Genomic DNA, 20,260 nt, shown 5'->3' with positions numbered 1-20,260 from the left:
TAAATCAGTTGAGAGAGACTATTTTATTCTTTTTAGTTTAAAGCAAACTCGTATTTTTTTCGAGAAGAGGTAATACCATCTGTATTGATCCTTGCAATCATTAAATGGCTTATGGCTTTGCTAAAAGTTCCTGTTTCCCTTAAAAAGCGACTCATTTAATAAGTGACAATTCTAGTGCTGTAGCTGGTATGTTTTCTCATCCTGTCTCTGATATTTTTAATGAACTGCAGTGTTAATTTCAATGTAGCTATTCATCTGGCAGATGTTGTCCCATGCTACTGCTTAATAAGCATTGCTAAACACAGATGTATTTTTTTAATCCACCCAGTTCTTCAGAGATACAAAGAGCCAAACATCCATTCATTCTTCAGGCAGGTTTCTTGTACATGGTAACACATATAGGAAAGTGACAAAAGAAAAAGAAAGCTGGAAATCAGTATTTATTCTAATTTCTGCATGTTCATTTCCAATGCATTTAATAATATCCTTTCATAGTTAGGGACAGGTAAAAGCACTCATCTCACTACGCCTCAGCTCTTCCATCTAAAAAGGTTGCAGCAAAGACTTCATCTGAGGAACCCAACTCTTCATCAGCACTCAGCCAATTTTTACAAGGTACCATATCTCATTTCACAGCTAAAATGCATTTATGTTTGGATGGTACATAAAAGGGCTGTTCTCCCAAAGATTGTACAAAGATTACAGGATGTAATCTTCAGGTGCAAGAGATTTTTAATGTGCTCTCTGAATGATATCCAGTGCCTCCCTGACACATAGACAACTCTCCACTTTTCCTCCTTATAGACAAAGTTTCGCTTTTGAGCTTACAGTACTGCTTGACGTAGCACTTTGTTAACATTCATGATTAATGATGAGTTATATTTCCACAGTGACGTATCCCTGATGAGGGATTCTTTAGGAAGATTCCCTTGAAGGGGTACCCGACAGTGATAAATGAGGGCCACATCCATTGGAACATTCACACTGGTCCCATAAGCGCGTAGGACAGAGTGGACGGAAGTCTGAATCACCCTTCTTGGATCAATTATCATTTTCTTGGGATTGATCACCTCCCTCCTGTCAGGTTCTCTGTGCACATGCTGTAGTATGTTAACACCTGGCACGGTATTCCAAGACGAAATGTTGAACACAGGAGTCGATATGGTTTCTGGGAAGATATGGTTCTCAAAGAGAAAAATGCCAGTCCCTGGATTTTGCTCCTGAAGACTGCTCATCATTGTTTTCCAGTCTGGGTGCTTAAGGGGAAGAATTATTTCATCAGCATCATTAAGAACCACAAACTTGCTCCTCTGCATGTTACGGTATATACAGTCATTTAGAGCTGTGATTTGTCCATAGTAGCCGATGTGTGTTCCATCCATAGAAAAATGCCATTTAGAGGACACCTTGAGGTATGAGTTTATTGGCCAAGGAATGATCTCCACAGTTCCTTCTTTCATATAAAACTTCAAGACTTTCTCCATCAGCTGGCTGCAGCTGTTCTTATAGACTACAACTTTCTGTACCCCAAGAATCTTGTACATTTCCATACTTTGTATAAACTGTAAGACATTGTTGTAATTTCCAAACATGGCAGAGATGCATACAGTGAAGTCAACAGAGAAGGTCTCAGCCTTGCGGTTCTTAATTTCAAACCTTGGTAGCTGGTCAATATTTCCATGCGGAGACTGATGAATTGATACGTGTGTTGGATCGCAGTTTTCAGGTTCCACACAAACTATATCTGCCGCACCATAAGGGAATCCAAATCTATCTGAGTGAACATCAATTTTTGCTTTTGATACATATATCTTTCCATGGGGCTGGCAGCAAAACCAGCAGTAAAGTTCTTTTACATCTTCATGGTGAACAATCCCAATCACACGCGTGACTTTGCCTTCTCTGTCATCAAAGTATGGGGATATAATAAAAGTTCTGTTATCCTTTAATGGCGTTATTGTTTTATTTGTAATTTCCCTTCTACATCTTCTACCTTCCTGTATTATTTTTGGCAGGTGAGCAAGTCTCTGTAATCTAATATATGAAAATGTGACCATTGAAGTTAGAGTAATAATGCACACAGTGGCAGCAAAGTATGATTTTTTCCCACCACAAAACATTTTGAAAATATCTAAATGTAGATGCAAACTTCTTCGTCCTTGCAGTTTATGCTGCTGTATCTGCAGGAAAGAAAATATTTAGTATAAGATAATATTGACTCATGTTCATTGCTGAAAAATTTCGGAAACAATATTGGGGAGGGGGACAAATCTCTGTCACTGTGCAGAAGAAAAAAAAAAAGAACTTTAAATGAATGGCTGGTACTGTCTGTGACACTCTGAATGCACCTATATTTCAGATGTTTGGAATAATTTTTGTTAATGCAGGGTTCTTTGGGTACCAGATGTGAAAAAATATGACAGAGGTGTATATACAGGAGAACAGGGAGCCATTATGCATTATTTTTTCATAAAGAATATTTTAGAACATTAAATAGTACCTAATTTTTAAAGCAAAAAAAAAAAATCTATGTAGTATACATGCAGATGACACACAAACTGAACTCAGTTGGCCTTCTCACAAAGTAAGGGGCAGACATATCAATGAAATATATGCAGAATTGATCAGAGAAGAAATATATCAATCAGGGATTATTACACATGATGGTCCATATATAGTCATATTTACACATATAATGTGTACATTCCCTAATTAGTGTTTCACCACAAATGAGGCAATACATACAGAGGAAGGTCAGTTTGTACAATTCATCAGAAGACAAGCGAATGTATAGCTGGGGGGTGATAAAAATCTTAGCTTCTCAGTTACCAGCTCTACACTACTTAGCACTGCACAAGGCAGAGCTTGCAGGGAAGGCTGCCTCATATTATTACTATTACCAGAGATCTGTGTCTTCTGACACTGCATTAATGCTGGTACTGCTCCTAGCATGGCTGGGGAGGGGTCAGCTCTTGATCTTCTGCTGCTACAGGGACAGATGCATCTCTGAGCATCTAGCTGGCCAAAGTCTCTTGCAGCACTCTACTGTGAGCAAGTGTTAACATACGACTGGCAGCCTATGGCACTCTCAATCAGTAATTTCTGCAAATTGAGCTAAAATTACATTTTTCCTTATAAATTTACCTTTAGCCATCCAGATGTGATCCACAAATAGTAAGGTGACAGCAAGTCTCTTCAAAGGCCTGCTTGTGCTGCAATGATTCTTGGAAGAAGCATGACACAGATTAATCATATTAATGTTACGCCAGAAAACTAGACTGGTAGAAAAAAAATATCCCTGAATTCCAGCAAGAAGAGTGGGGTAAAATGCCAAGATAGAATAAACCAATCCTATTGCATAAGATGAAGAAAATGTATCTACAGACCCAGTTATTACTGCAAAAAGCTAGCTGCTCATAAACAAACAAACAAATAAATAAAAGAGCCAGATTTCCATGTGTATTATTTATAGAAAAAATAAGTACTAATGCCATAGGTTTAGTAGATATTGGAAGACTCTCCTACTTCTTATCCTTCCATTTTCTTCTCAAGGACCTTAATAAAAATCACTTGCATTTTTGGAGGGATCTGGCATCTTCTGAAAGTGCTAGATCTCTAACAATACTTTTTCCATAGCATATTACTCAGTCTATTGTAAAATAATAATTACACCTATTATTTCACACTTTTTTTTTCATATTTCACATATTGCCTAGATCTATTTTGAGAGCATCTAGCTCAATATTGTTTTATGATGGAACAAAATACTAGCATGTTTAAAGAAATGCAAAAAAGAGAACTAGAAAGTACCTAAACACATAAATTCATAGTTTTGATCCAGTTACCATACTCAGCAACTTCACAGCTTTGGAAGTCCCTAAATGCTCTAGCAGCTTTACTGTTTGGCTTGAAAAATTCCCCTATGGTCTGTTTTTCTGCTTAAAGACAGTGCTTTCTAGCCAGAGGGGAAAAAAATAAATAATAATAAAAATCTAGCTTCTTAATATACCAATCTAGCTTCTGTGTCTCCAAGGAAAAAAATAATTGCCCAAGCCTTCAGAATTGTGTGCAGAATTTTCCCAATTGTCCTTTCCTCAAAAAGCACAGGAGAGATGTATTCACAATAAAAACCTTAAAGTGCCCAATTTGCCAAGGCTGGTGTTTTTTATATTACACTTTTATAGCTATCAAGAAATTTCTTTGCAGAGCAGAACTGTCACAAGGCATCAAAAAGCTCACTGCCTTTCACTACTCAGAAAGCAGAACAGCAGCAGCAGACCATACTGACAATACTGACTCTGTTCTGAATATGAGGTGGAGAATCCCCCATGGAAGTCCTTATAATTTAGAGTAGAACTGCAATTAAATACATGGTTAAGAGCCTGCTACAGTTATGCAATTCAGTGATGAAGATTTGTGACTGAGAAAAACTCAATTTTGATGTGTCTCTTTATCAAACATTTTGAAAACAGCCAAGAAATTTCCCTGAAACATTTAGTATTCTTATTCCCAAACTGTTATATATTTTAGCAGTCTTACAACACAGTTTGTCTTTCTGTCAATCACTTATTTCTTAAAATATTGTTCAGTCTTATAGGCTAATTAGTTTTTAATAAAGAAATATCCCAACATATCATCATTAAAAGTATAGAAGCCGTTTATTACCTGTTATTTCTTCTTCTTTTGCTGGCTATAAATGGATGACAAAAAGTTATCATTTCAATTTTGTTTTGAATAGTGAACATCTGAAAGAAAAAGTACCTTTTAAAGCAGACACCTGAGTGAAGTTCTGTTCTGCTCAACAACTGATTTTTTTTTTTTTGCTAAAATGTATCTACTAATTGTTTATTCTAATCAGATAAAAGCACTTTTTTTTTTTTTTTTTAAAGATAATCTGCAAGAAATGTTCTATACAGAACAATACTGAGGAGAAGAAAAAGTTGGTACAATACCTAAGACACATGCCAACACACTCTACTTCAAATGACTAGTGTTCTTTAATGTGCATAATACTGGCCACACCTACCAGAAAAACAAGTTTTCCTTCTCTTGAGCAAAGCATACAGTTGCTTCCCAAGAACTTAATTTACATTACAAACTTGAATATGGAGTTGTCCAAGCAAATCAAACCTAGGCACATAGGTAAAGCCAATTGGTTTCCTTCTGGAAATTAATCATGCATGTTGATATATCTGTGGTTCGCATGCATACTTAAAGAGAGCTTTAAAAATATACTCTATAATTGGTTTTGTTTTTTTTTCAGTAATGTACATTTTTTTCAGTAAAGTACTATAGGCTTAATTAAGATAGGCAAAAACAGATTCAGATGACAAAGTGTGAGAGAGATCCAAAACAACAGCAGTTTCTAGAAGCAGACACAAAGAGCAAAATATAACAGTCAAGACACACCAGAGAACTGCATCTTAAAGAAAATAAATATTTAGGAGTTAAATTCACAGTTTTCCTGACATGTGACTCATGAATTTTTACCTCCTGAGATTAATAGAACAGAAATCTAGTCAGGAAATACATGAAGTCAGATTAATGAGGAAATGTGCATTTTTTATATTCTCTCACTACTGAGAGTACATGGCAAATTTTAACTTCAAAAATACGTATCCAGAGTATTTTAAAGAGATTATTTTCTTTTAATAATAATAATTAATTCATTTTTTTTACTTTCATTCCAATTAGTATTAAAGTAGAATATGATACAAATCATACAGATTTGCTTTAATACTAAATTAAGCTAATGGTATCAATGACTACTTCACACTATATTGTTCTTTTTCAGTATTCCCATTAAGAGCAAAAAGCCTTTCTTCCTCCCTGCATTTACGGACTGCAGTCATATCCCCTCCTAATCTTCACTTTTAATACTTTTTTCATTAAATAAGGCAGGATGTTCTAGTTTCTTCTTATAAGAAGCATTCTTCCCTGATCAGTTGCTTTTGCACAGTTGGTCCAGTTTCAGTTCCTCTCTAGCACAGGTGATCAGAAATACATTTGTAAATGAGAGTTGCAAGCCCTCACATACTGGACATATTCTTTCTTAACATGTGCTAAGACTACTTTTTTTTTTTGTACACACATCACATTGGAGTGATACATCTGAGCTTGTCATGAGACCAATATTAATACACTGACTCAGTTTTCCAGCCAACTGCAGTTACACAACATGCTTTCTTCTGCTGCAAAGTTGTAATAAAGAGCGTCTATCCCAGCTGACTAAATTAATTACATTTCTCTTTATCTCTTTACTTACAGTCCTCAAAAAAAATAAAGATAAAAATAAAAAAATAAAATAATAAAAATAAAAATGCTCAAAAACCCTGTGCGTGATAAGATTGCACTTAGAAACTTCCACACACTTAAATAGTCTTTCTTTTTTCCTTCCTACAAAAGGGAACTACTTGTGCCTTCTTTGCCACATTGTACCAATATGATCATGACATATTTATTAAACACCTGTCACTGGTTCTTCAGTAACTTGTCTATCTTAGAATTTTGTAATGGAAATTATTCAATACTGGCCTCTAAATGGAGTGTTGTTTTTACCTTTGCAGAACAACTCCTATTTTCAGACCTTCTTTTCCTGAACTCTCCACAATTAGCATTATCCTTACTAAAATGTGGAACAAAGAGCTAATTTAGTTCAACAGCCCTTCACAGATCATTATTAATCTCACCCACATCTTCCCTGTGTTGTGTCTTTCCTCCTTAATTTATTTTCTTTGTATTGAGACAGGTGAAGATCTTTTATCCTGCTCATTTCAGTATCTTCACAAAGACATCTACATTAAGGGTGGCTGTTTTTTTTTTGTTTTTTTTTTTTGTTTTGTTTTGTTTTGTTTTGTTTTGTTTTGTTTTTATAATTCTCACCTTACTCTTCTACCTCTCAAAATGGGGTGGGGCAGAGGTGGAGGGTGGCAAAATAAATTTATTTCAGGGGTCAGCTGACAGATGTAATTACAAAATTTCAGTCACTAATAAACAGTATTAGCATCAGAAGTAGAGGAACACTATACAGCCTAAAACTTGGCTTCTTTGGGGTTTAACTGAAAGCAAGCTACTATTAATGGATAGCTTTATTAATATATTGTTTTTCATAAAATTTATTCCTTCTTCTTTGCTTTATGGCTTTGCCAAAAGCAACCACACATACCAACAGTGCTTAAATAAAAATTCCAAAGACTAACAATAATTTTGCCATCTTAATCTGGATTCTGTCAGTAAACTTTTGATAGTTCAGCTTCTTCTCTTTGAAATGCCAGAGTTCTGGCATTCCATGATCTTACATGATCCAAAGTCAGAAGAATAATTTTTGAAGGGTTAAACTGAGGACAGTATTATTTCACTGTTGATAGAATATTGCTCTTGAAGAATTAAACTGGCAATTTCTATTTTAAAAGCAATGAAGGTAAACCAGAGAGTAATTCCATTAACTTAGTTTGAGCCATGAGACTTGTCAAGCACACATATCCCTGTACACACACAAAAAATCTGCCATACACCCATAAACCCATTGTAAACAATTAGACTTTGTATCCTTTGAACAGAAATAGGTCAGGTAAAATAAAAGTTGCATGACAGTATTTAAAGAGTGTTATTTCAACTTATTGTTTTTATCACTGTATTGGTTTTGGCTGGGAGGGAGTTAATTTTCTTATTTGCATCTCATATGGTGCTATGTTTTGGATTTGTGACCAAAACAGTGTTAATAACACACAATGTTTTAGCTACTGCTGAACAGTGCTTACACAGGGTCAAGGCTTTTTCTGCTTCATGCATTGGGTCCCTGTGAGTAGCCTGAGGGTACACAAGAAGCTTGGAGTGGACACAGATGAGAGAGCTGAACCAAACCAACAAAAGGAAGAAGCTAGAGGAAAGGAGGGGGAGAACACTTAGGGTTATGGTGTTCATCTTCTCAACCGTTAGGTGTAAAGAGGCCCTGCTTTTCCAGAAATGGCTGAACACCTGTCTGCTGATGGGAAGTAGTGAATGAATTCCTTGTTTTGTTTTGCTTGTTCATGCAGCTTTGCATTATCCATTAAACTGTCTTTAATGCAACCCACGTGTTTTCTCATTTTTGCCCTTCTGGTTCATTTCCCCATCCTACTGGGGGTGGTGGGATGAGTAAGAAGTGGCTGTGTGGGGCTCTGCTGCCTACCAGGTTGTGGTGGTTTTACCCTGTTGGGCAGCTGAACTCCACCACAGCCACTCTCTCACTCCCCCTCCTCAAAGAAAAAGGGTGAAAAAATATGATGGAAGAGGCTCAAGGGTTTAGATAAGGACAGGAAGGTCCCTCACCAATTATTGTCACAGGCAAAATAAAGTTGGCATAGGGAGATTAATATAATTTATTGCCTATCACTACCAGACTAGAACAGTGAGAAACTAAAAGCAAACTAAAACCATTCCCCCCCCCCCCCATCCACCCTCTTCTATGTCCTCCCCTCAAGTGGTGCAGGGGACCAGGGAACTGGGGCTACAGTCAGTCCACAACATGGCCCCTCTGCTCCAGCATGGGGTCCCTGCCATAGGATGCCATCCTTCCTGAGCTAATCCTACATGGGATTCCCACAGACAGCAGCTTCAAGAACTGCCCTATATGGGTCTGTACCATAGGATCCATTTTTCAGGAGCAAACTGCTGCAACATGGATTCTGCAGGAGTGGCAGCTCCTGCCAGATCACCTGCTACTGCGTCGACTCCTCTCCACAGGCTACAGGTCCAGCCTGGAATCTGCTTCGGTGGGTGCTCTCTGTGGGCCACAGCCTCCTTCAGGACATATTCACCAACTCCACCTTGGGCTCCTCCATGGGCTGCAGTGTGGAGATCTGCTCCACTGTGATACCCATGGGTTGCAGGGGGACAATCTGCTCCACCATGGTCCTCTCCACAGGCTGCAGGGGAAGTTCTGCTCTGGAGCCTGGAGTAGCTCCTGCCCTCCTTTTTCACTGATGTTGGTGTCTGCAGGGCTGTTTCTCACTCCTCTCTGACAGCTGCTGTTGTGTGGCAGTTTTTTTGTTGTTTGTTTTTCCCTTTCTTAAATACACTCTCACAGAGGCACAACCAGCATTGCTCACTGGCTCAGCTCAGGCCAGCGATGGGTCTCTTTTGATGCCAACTGGAGCTGGCTCTTATCTGACATGGGGCAGCTTCTGGACTCTGCTCAGAGAGGCCACCCTTGTAGACCTCTCCACCATCACCACCCCCAAAGCCCCTGCCATGTAAACCCAATACACAGGGTTAACCCACAACACACACTGAAACCATTCCTTCAAGAAGTTATGCATTTTTTAAATCTAAAATTAAACTCCCACGCTTGTAGTGCATTCAGATAGAGACTTCAAAAATTGTGTTTTACAATTAATAAACACCTCAAACTTACCATCCAGGGGCCAACATCAGTACCCCAAAATAATGTTATAGCTGACCGATATCTTACTTGCTCTTTCGTGGGTGGAAATAAAAATCCTGAGCATGGCGAGTCTCTTTTGCAAGTGATGCCAGTTACAGGATCCCAAGCGGGCGCTGCAGCCTGACACCCTCACCGTGCCCAGCAGTTTACCAAATATCCGACAGCAACACGCCCCTCTCCCTGCTGCCTCCGGTCCTCGTCCCGTAGGTTCGCCTTTCCTAGCGCAGGCTGACGCCGGAGCGTCGCTGCCGGCACGACTGTAAACGCAGCACGGCGCGAAGCTGAACCACGGCGGAGCGCCGGCGCTAGCGGAGCTCTGTCCCCCTTCTTCCCCCCAAACTCGCGTCACCGAAACCAGCAGCGATTACCTCCGTGGCGGCTACGCCAGAGCCTCCGTCTCCGCAGCCCCAGGAAAGGCGGGGTCGGCTGGCTGGGAAGGTGCGGCAGCTGCGGGCGGGGCAGCGAGCGGCGCGGCTAGCCCCCGCCCCGCGGGACGCCCCGTGAGCGGCTGCGGCACTAGACGAGCCACCGGCAGGGCCCCTGCCGCGCTCGCTCCCGTTATTGCGCCCCCACCCCCGTCGACCCGCGTGGAGCAGACCCCGCACTCCACAGCACCGCTCGCGCGGGGCTGGGGTCGCGGGGCGCCTGCCCGCTCTGGCGCCGCCACACGCAGGGCGCCGCGCACGGCGCCGGTATCGGCGGGCCGCGAGGGCCACCGGGCACCCGCTCCAGCGGAGCGGGGCTCCAGGCAGCCGGCCAGATCACTGCGGCGAGCGCCGCACCGCTTGTGCCTCTGGCCGGTCCTGGCGAAATGCCTTCGTTCCCCTCACCTCCGGAGGTTCGCCGAGGCATTCATCGGGGTGGCTCCCTGCAAGGCTGGGTTACGCGGAGGCCAGTCCCAGGACGCTGACACGGGCGGGGCCGTGTCTCGGCCAGCACCGGTCCCGGGAGCAAAACGGGGCCGCCGGTCTGCCCAATCGTCTGGAGAAGTGCCGGGCCGAACAGGGCTTGCCCATCCCGCGCCAGGCCCGTCCCCGCAGCTCAGTCTGCCCTGGTCCAGATGCCGTGCACGGGGACATGTTCCCACACCAGCATCCCGGGAATGAACAGCAAAGAGAGCGCAACTGCAAACGAGAGACAACAACAGTGCTATACCTTGTTGGAGTGGGATCAGAGCTCTACTTCAAATTTAACTGACAGATCATGTAATTAACATGCATGAAATAGAAACACAAGCAAGTCATTGTACTTTCAAAAAGCCAAACAATTAAAAAAATCACCCTTCTTGAATCAAAAACGTTTTAAGCAGTTTTGAAAATTGCTTCCCTGGATACCTTGCTTCATTTCACAGCTAAAATGCATTTACGTTTGGATGGTACATAAAAGGGCTGTTCTCCCAAAGATTGTACAAAGATTACAGGATGTAATCTTCAGGTGCAAGAGATTTTTAATGTGCTCTCTGAATGATATCCAGTGCCTCCCTGACACATAGACAACTCTCCACTTTTCCTCCTTATAGACAAAGTTTCGCTTTTGAGCTTACAGTACTGCTTGACGTAGCACTTTGTTAACATTCATGATTAATGATGAGTTATATTTCCACAGTGACGTATCCCTGATGAGGGATTCTTTAGGAAGATTCCCTTGAAGGGGTACCCGACAGTGATAAATGAGGGCCACATCCATTGGAACATTCACACTGGTTCCATAAGCGCGTAGGACAGAGTGGACGGAAGTCTGAATCACCCTTCTTGGATCAATTATCATTTTCTTGGGATTAAAAACCTCCTTTCTGTCAGGTTCTCTGTGCACATGCTGTAGTATGTTAACACCTGGCACGGTATTCCAAGACGAAATGTTGAACACAGGAGTCGATATGGTTTCTGGGAAGATATGGTTCTCAAAGAGAAAAATGCCAGTCCCTGGATTTTGCTCCTGAAGACTGCTCATCATTGTTTTCCAGTCTGGGTGCTTAAGGGGAAGAATTATTTCATCAGCATCATTAAGAACCACAAACTTGCTCCTCTGCATGTTACGGTATATACAGTCATTTAGAGCTGTGATTTGTCCATAGTAGCCGATGTCTTTTGCATCCATAGAAAAGTGCCATTTAGAGGACACCTTGAGGTATGAGTTTATTGGCCAAGGAATGATCTCCACAGTTCCTTCTTTCATATAAAACTTCAAGACTTTCTCCATCAGCTGGCTGCAGCTGTTCTTATAGACTACAACTTTCTGTACCCCAAGAATCTTGTACATTTCCATACTTTGTATAAACTGTAAGACATTGTTGTAATTTCCAAACATGGCAGAGATGCATACAGTGAAGTCAACAGAGAAGGTCTCAGCCTTGCGGTTCTTAATTTCAAACCTTGGTAGCTGGTCAATATTTCCATGCGGAGACTGATGAATTGATACATGTGTTGGATCGCAGTTTTCAGGTTCCACACAAACTATATCTGCCGCACCATAAGGGAATCCAAATCTATCTGAATGAACATCAATCTCTGAGCTGGTCACTTGTATTTCATTATGGGGCTGGCAGCAAAACCAGCAGTAAAGTTCTTTTACATCTTCATGGTGAACAATCCCAATCACACGCGTGACTTTGCCTTCTCTGTCATCAAAGTATGGGGATATAATAAAAGTTCTGTTATCCTTTAATGGCGTTATTGTATTTTGGGCAGGTTTTCCCCTACAGAGCTGACCTCCTGGAGTGACAGCTTTTGCTGGTGGGAAGATTTTCCTGGATATATTATTTTGTAGCTGATGACTTTTCCAGGAGTAGATGAAAATAATTCCAAAAATAAGAACACACACAATAGTACAAATATGTTTTTTTCCACTGTGTATCATTGCTGAACTTCACAGTTTGGAAATTAACACAACTTTACACACAGTGTTCTATTTACTTTCTGTAAAAAAGAAAAAAGAAAAAAAAAAAAACAAACAAACTTTGTGACTTGCCAGAATAAAATAAAATAAACAAGATACGTTTTGCACTGAGCTGTATTCTCTTACAGACAGTAGCTATACTTCTGATACTTTAAACTTAATTTTAAAACCTTTCATATAGACTTGGCATTTAGAATAATGAAGCAAGCTTCATTTTATTTAACTCTACAGTTGAACAGTTTTCAAATTGCTTACAAAATTGTCACTTTAGTTACATCTCTATTCTGACTTCAGAGTTCTAGCTTTGAAGAACTTAATGAAAGCACTGCTGCCTGGTGTAATTTGCAAATCAAGATATTGTTCAACTGTTCTTTTTGTTTATTTATTTATTTATTGGTTAAAAAATTAAAATAATAATAAAAAAAAAAGTAAGAATTATTTCAAAACACATATAATGATACCACAATATATTAACAATATACTGCTAGCTGGCAACTTCCAGGAAGAATGTCTGGAACTGACAATTATTAAATTTCTTTGCACTCAGTGGGTATCCAGTGTCAGAGAAGGCTCAAATTGCACAAGAAATTGTAACATATTTAGGTTTTGAAATCTTAAAGGGACAGAGACAGTTAAGTAATGCCAGGAAGGAAGCTATTTGCCAATGCTCAGAACCTCAAAATGTTCATGAATTAGAAGCTTTCTTGGGAATAGAAATGAATAGTGGGAATAGTGGAATGAATTGTTGAAGTTATCCGAGGGCTCCCTTCATTGGACCAATGAAACACCGAATAAGCTTAAAAGAGCCTGGATGAAAGTCCCAGCTTCAGGACTACCTAATTTTAGAAAAAACCTTCAAACTCTTCACCTATGAAAGGCAGGCTGTAGCTCTCAGTGTCTTTACTCAGCACTTGGGGGAATATAAGCAAGCTCTGGCATACTTTTCCAAGCAATTGGTCCTAGTATGTCAGTGATGGCCTGAATGCTTAAAAGCAGTGGCTGTTATAGTATTGTTAATATAAGAGGCCTGGAAGCTCACCATGGGACAGAAAATGCCTGTTTATGTTCCACACGTGGTAACTACAGTATTGGATCAGAAGGGTAGACGTTGGTTCTCCCCTAGCAGAACGTTAAAGTTTCAGGTGGCACTGATAGAACCAGATTATGTGACCCTAAAGACAACAGCTGTGGTCAACCCTGCTACGTTTCTCTCACCTCAGCATGAAGAAAGTAAACCTGAGCATGATTGCTTACAGGAGGAGGTCTATTCAAGTAGACCCAACCTGAAGTATACTCTTTTGCAAGACACAGATTGGGAATTGTATCAGTTTTATGAAGGCTGGATATGTAGTCACTACTGTTGAGATGGTAGCGGAAGCTCAAACACTACCTACCAGCACATCAGGCCAGAAGTCCAAATTCATTGCCCTCACTCTAGCTTTGCAGTTAAGCAAAGGCAAATGCATAAACATCTGGACTAACTCAAAATATGCCTTTGGAATAGTCCATGTACATGGAGCCATTTAGAAAGGGAGAGGACCACTGTCTACAAAAGGGACAGAGATAAAGCATAAGGAAGAGATTTTTAGTTTGCTTGCAAGTATACAAATTCCTCTTGCTGTAGCTATTATGCATTGTAAAGCTCACCAATTGGGGTGAACCACCCAAGAAAGAGGAAATAAGCTGTCTGATTTAGCCACAGAATGGGCTGCAGAAAAAGGCATGGAAAAAGAAGTACTAGCTATAGTGCCAGAGGAAAAACTCTTCAAAAGAACCCTATTTACAATAAGCAAGATTTAAGATTAACTGAAACATTAAAAGTGGAAAAATGGGAGAATGGATGTGCAGTTACACCCTCACGTCTAGTAGTAGTACCCTATCCCCTTATTTCCCTTATGAATAATCTAGTGAAGAAATAGCATAATTCTTTGCACTGGGGAACAGAAAATTTGTTAAAGCATTTACAGATATCAGCTATTAGCAGGAATATGGTAGAGACTATTGAGGCCAGTCACCAAGAGGTGTGAAATATGTTGTAGGAATAATCCAAACACAGAATAAAATTCAATTTGGAAGGATACCAGGAAAAAAAAAAAAAAAAAAAGTCTCCACACTACTGAGGGCAGGCACCTGGAGAGTATTGACAAATAGACTTTACCAAATTGACAAGAAAAGGGGGGGGAAGGGGGAGAGGCACCTAAAGTATTTGTTAGTCCTCGTGGACATACATACAGGTTGGCCTGAATAAGGCAAGAGAAGTAGTAAAAGCTTTGTTAGAAGAAATAATTCCAAGATTTGGGATACCTTTGGGAATGTCATCAGGTAGAATTCCACATTTTATAGCCAAGATAACAACTGAAATAAGCAGACTGTTAGATATTAGATGGGATCTGCCCTAGTCTAGTAGCAGAGAAGAAAAAATGAAATTTACTCTTAAGACTCAGTTAGGCCAGCTGTGTGTATGTGGATCAGACTGGAAGAATGACGACAGACTTGAATGAAATCTAGAAGCAGATCAAAATTTTACACAAGGTTCACTGGGATGATACATTATATGGAGTTGATTATGGATTTCCATAAAGCTTTCAATACTGTCTCTCACAGTATCTTTCTGGACAAAAATGACAAGAACACAGTTAGAAAAAAGCATAATAAGATGGGTGAACAATTGGCTGATGGGTCAGGACCAGAGGGTTCTTGTAACTGAGGGTTACATCAGGCTGGAGACCTCTCACTAGTGGGGTTCCCCAGAGCTTCGTTTTAAGACCAGTCCTCTTCAATGTTTTTATAAATGATTTGGATGAAGGCCTTGAAGGTTTTTCGAGCAGCTTCATGGATGATACCAAACTAGGTGGAGCTGTAGACTCCATTGAGGGTGGGGAGTTCTTTGCAGAGCGATCTGGACAAATTAGAGCTGGGCAGTTACCAATAATATGAAGATTAATGAAAGCAAGTGTCAGAATTCTGAACCTGGAAAGGGGCAACCCTAGTACAGACTTGGGGACAAGATGCTGGAGAGCAGCCCCGAAGAAAGGAATCTGGGGGTTTTGATCAACAACAAGCTGAACACGAGTCAGCAGTGTGCCTTCGTGGCCAGGAGGGCCAACTGTATCTTGGGGTGTATCAGAAGTGGCTTTGCTAGCTTGTAAGGGAAATGATTGTCCCACTCTGCTAGGCACTAGTGGGGCCTCACTTTGAGTGCTGTGTGCAGGTTCAGACTGGATATCAGGAAAAAGTTCTTCACTGAGAGGGTGGTCAAGCACTGGAACAGGTTCCCCAGGAAATGGTCACGGCATTGAGCCTGCTGGAGTTTAAGAAGCATTTGGACAACACTCTCAGACACATGGTCTGATTTTTTGGGTGGTCCTTTGAGGACCCAGAAGTTGGATTTGACGATCCTGTTGGGTCCCTTCCAACTCTATGATTCTATGATTCTAGGAGTTTTTGAAATGTGGAATTATATGACATCCTGGTTGCCTGATTTAAAGTTATGGATGAAGAAAAATTTAGCTGTAGTAATTACACTATTTATTTTTATTTTTTTTAGTTTTATATATGTATTAGTTCAATTTATCTTCAACTGCTGTTCAAAATTAAGGGTCTGGAAAAGACAATAATTTTGGAAATGGGAATTATTTGTTAATCATTTTTGTTATGGCTGTATATAATAGCTTGTATAATGATACAATGTTATAATTGTTGCTCCAACCTCTGTTGGAGCTTACAGTAAACTAATATGAGAGTTTAGTTAGAGAGTTAGCTAAGAGTTGCAGCTTGCTCACTACAAACCCTCAAAAGAAAAGAGTGGATTGATACACAGTCAGGACATATGGTTGTCTCCCTGATAGAACCAAAACTGAAATGTTTTATGAACAGATAGGCCAAACCTTTACTATGTTTAGTTAGATAGAAGGAAGTCTAGAAACTTTATATCCCCGATGCTACCTTACTTACTAGTTAGTCAGTCTTATTTTTAACAGAATTGTATCTAAGGACAGGGGAGGGGAGTAAGATAGCTTGGGTCTGAAGGAGGTGTCTGAAAAGAATAGGTGGGGAACTCATGTTAGGCATGTGTCCTTGGATGTGTAAATAATGTCGCTTAGTATGCACGCCTAAGTTGAAACCAAACGATAAGAAAGAAGGAGATGGCCTAAGCATGCTGAAGAACTGGGTTCAAACAGCAAACATAGTGAGGAAGACTACTGATGACCAGAGGACCCTGAAAGACCACCAGTAGATAAAAATGTGCATGTGTCAGGGATACTTACGTATTTTAGTGGCTTACAGGAAATATCATGAATATGCTAATTATTTATTGGAAACCTAATGAATATATATATTCTGATTGCATATCACCCCTGTAACCTGAAAAATTCGGCATGCACACTAGGTAGAGTGATCCCCTGTGCGTCTGTCTCCTCAATTAAAGAATGCCTGCTTTCTAAAGCTCCAAATTGAGTCTTAGACAGTTTCACTGACTGACATTTATGGTAACACATGATTCTACAGAAAATATCTCATCTGCTGTCATATAATTCAGACCAAGAGATCTATCTGTATCAGCATAATCAGCTGTTAATTAATTTGCACCAAAGTTCTTCAGATAATTATTGTTATTTTTATTTTTGGATTATACACCATTTACAATTACTAATATGTTGTCTTAGAAAACTAAGAGGGAATATTTTAGATTGAAGCTTTTTCATAATTGAGAAGTGGAATTGAAAAATAGTTACAGAAAAATTCATGAAAATAAATAAAGAAAAAGAAGTTGACAACAGCACAGAAAAAGTCAGTCCAAGTTCTCGTTCTTGGTGTTTGTTTGCTTGTTTGTTTGTTTTTTAAATAAACTTTAAAAAAAATTACTATTTTTTTAACACTCTGGAAGATTTATCTGTCAGTGTTCTCTTGTAATCAACAGATAGGACCAAGATGCATTTAACAGCAACTTTAATATATGTAACTACTACAGTAACCTCAATTAATTTCTAAAAGTAGAATAGTTTATGGGTACAATCTTTTCTTTCCATCCAGGAGAACAATAATGTGATTGAGAAAGGTAGAGATCACAGGACCATGATATAAATTTAATTACTCTTCTGGAGGGATGATTTACTGCATTAGTGTTACACCAGGCGGGTCTATGCCTTAAAAATTTCCTGTTAAATCAGGCTTGGGAAATTTACATGGAAAAGGCATTGTTTTTAAATTGAAGACATATTAATAGTCTCTTCCTGCAACAGAGCCCCAATGTTAAAATCCACTATGGGCAAACACTTGTTTACCTGTGCTTCCTTTCTAGCCAATGTAAAAGAGCAATTCCTGCACATCCCCCTCATACCCCCCCGCCACAGAAGTCGCCATTTTAGTTTTACATGCACATTACACAAAGCAGGAAGTTCACTTACACGTTACCTTGTACCTCACATCTAAGCACAGCAATTTTTTGTCTGTTCTTAACTATGTGCAAACAAACTTGATACAGTTTTTTTTTCGCAAATGTTGTATGCATATATTACCAAATTAGTGCAAACTAAAATTCATCCCTGTAGTGTACTTTTAGACAAACAACGGGCCTACGAGGCACAGAAGCAGCTGGTCTGCTACCTCAAATTAGTAGTTTTACAATGCCAGAAGTATATATATAGGGAATCTAAAGAAACAAGTAAGCCCCTTTTCTTACATGTTATCTATAATAGCTATAGAGACACATACAAATATATATAAAATTTATTTAAATAACATACTGTTTTCCCATCAAAGACTTGTTTAGCTTCTGGAAACTTCTAGTGATGCCTGACCCTGATCATATTGGTCTAATTTTGACCTGTTCTCAGGAAGACTAGTTGGTACAATTTTCTGAGAAAGACATGGCATCAATTCCTAAATATGAAATATGATTTTGTGTTCAAATGTGTGCCAGTTCTTTTGGAATCCACAGGCTAAAACCATTACCTGGTGTCCACTGAACAAGGTGGCTAAAAATGTAGTTTCTCTTTTTCTAGCTGGGACAGTATCATTAAAAAAACATTCTTCTCAGCTGTTGTCAGAGCAAATATATTTGAACAAGTGTAGCCACTGTCATTCTGAAAAAAGACTCTACATGCAGGCTTCTTAAGAGATACTTACTGTTGTGCTTGGTATTGTCGTCCCCCCCCCCCTTTTTTTTTTTTAATGAGCATATGTTGGCAAAGCCTCACTTCATATCAGATGACATTCTGATGCCAAGAAAATGACCACTATTTTACTGTCTGATATCACTACAGTCTGTTTTAGTTACTGAAAAAAATTATTTGTGTGCTCTGAAAATGAAAAATATCCCTCCTGTCTAAAAGAGAAATTTTAAAATACATTAGCATATCTAGACCATCTCTGCCTGTTTAGATTAATACTACCTGTGTTACAGAGCAGAAACCAGAAGATGATGTTTTACAGCAAGATGTATCAACAAAGTAAAAGCAACTTATTCCATCAAAACAGTAAGAGCCTTGCTTGTATAGATGCTTTAGATGAGCTTTCTAAAACACTGTAACCCATTTTGTCTGGAATAGTTAGACAAAACCTTGATATTTTTCATTTGTTACACAAGGAGAAAATAATTTGTAATGGAATCCATGGTCGTTAGGTGCAGTCTTGGCACTTCACCAGAATATGCAAAATTATGCCCTCCTGAACATATGAGGAATCAAATGATAATGTACTTACTCACAGTTTCTAGCCTCCTTGTCTAGCACTTCATGCTTTCCAGTACTTCAGCCCAGCCTGATTTGCGCATTGAAATGAGAGACCTTGCAAACCCGCTTGTCCCCCCAACATCTGCTTCCTCTGCAATTACGCTAGTACTTCTGGCCATCTGTGGGAAATCGCGTGACTTGGTTAGCTTCCTGTACTGAAGATCAGTTTGCTTTCTGTTCTGCTGTTTTTTTTTTTTTTTTTTTTTTTTTTTTTTTTTTTTCAGATTAACAACTTTGCTTTGATTGAACGACATTTTCTTCAGGTGATGCTTATACTACCTCAGGCTCTCAAACAGTTGCATGAACTGGGAAAATGATAGATGACCATTTTCCTCTATAATGGTGCCTGCGTATCTGTTCTTGTAGATCTTCTTATCTAGATCAGAATATTTTCCATTAGATTAAATGTAACCTAGTGTGTTTCAATGATCAATCTTAAATAATCCATTGTATTTTTCAGAAAACTTTCATGTAAACTTAGTTAAGAATGGTCTTTTGCACTTTATAATGACATAAAAATCAAGCACAACAATTATATGCCCGGTTGTTAGACCAGAAAATAAAGCTCAGTATTTAATCATACCATATCTTAATGTATCATAACTGTCTGAAATTGTAGGTGGATATAACTTCAGTCAACACTTGATTGGCTGTTGGAGCTATGCTAGTAGCTAACATAAACATTATCTTCAGTGGGAGGAGTCCTCTGGATGGGGAAACATGAAAAAAAAATATTCTTTTGGGGCAAAGTGGATTAGCTTTCTTTGTTATCTATTTAGAGAGAGAAAAAATAAAATCTTTCTCTTAATAGGAATGCGGTGCTTGCGATTTCCATTTCAAGTAAATTTTATTTCCATGGAAATACAAGCATTTTTACAGTGGGAAAAACTGAAATTGCAGAAGAGGCTTGATTTCAGTTGAATTATACTATTTACACATATTTGTTTCTCTACCCTCATGCACCAGCACCAAAAAAAATAAATCAACAGGAGACCTATGCAATTTTCACCTGCTCGAGAATTTCTTTGTTTCTTTCACTATGTAAGAGTAAAACAAACAGAAATAAATGTCCACTGCTGCTCCTTCTTGAACTGAGGCTGGTTGTGTTATGTGGTTGTGCGCAGTTGATAACTAGTCTCCATGAACCAGTAATATTAACAAGTAATATATCTTTATACACAATTTTTTTTTCAAGTAAAACAAGATA

General features: G+C 39.3%; 1 protein-coding gene across 4 annotated transcripts; it reads right to left on the bottom strand.

Moving 5' to 3' along the window:
- Window positions 1-819: 819 nt before the first annotated feature.
- On the bottom strand, window positions 820-19,139 carry LOC311217305 (beta-1,4-galactosyltransferase galt-1-like). Of its 4 annotated transcripts, none has more exons than XR_014619018.1 (5): window positions 19,025-19,139; window positions 10,255-12,339; window positions 4,666-4,690; window positions 3,145-3,223; window positions 1,922-2,180 (listed from the first exon to the last, which is right to left on the bottom strand). XR_014619018.1 is itself a non-coding variant. In XM_084299266.1 (4 exons), exon 4 carries the CDS (start codon window positions 2,118-2,120, stop codon window positions 825-827), a length of 1,296 nt encoding a protein of 431 aa, XP_084155392.1. In that variant the 5' UTR covers window positions 2,121-2,180; window positions 3,145-3,223; window positions 4,666-4,690; window positions 19,025-19,072; the 3' UTR covers window positions 820-824. The 4 variants fall into 4 exon arrangements, 2 of the variants coding, with proteins under 2 accessions (XP_084155392.1, XP_084155391.1); XR_014619019.1 differs by having other exon boundaries at window positions 19,029-19,126; XM_084299266.1 differs by lacking the exon at window positions 10,255-12,339 and having other exon boundaries at window positions 820-2,180; window positions 19,025-19,072.
- Window positions 19,140-20,260: the final 1,121 nt, after the last annotated feature.

This window comes from Netta rufina (assembly GCF_964035555.1).
Source record: "Netta rufina genome assembly, chromosome: 20".
NCBI lineage: Eukaryota > Metazoa > Chordata > Aves > Anseriformes > Anatidae > Netta > Netta rufina.
The sequence above is the reverse complement of the archived record's forward strand: the minus strand, read 5'-3'. Positions and strand labels throughout refer to the sequence as shown.

Excerpts from the sequence above, each read along its gene's own strand:
- LOC311217305 (XM_084299265.1), bottom strand. The coding sequence starts at position 12,280 with ATGATACACAGTGGAAAAAAACATATTTGTACTATTGTGTGTGTTCTT.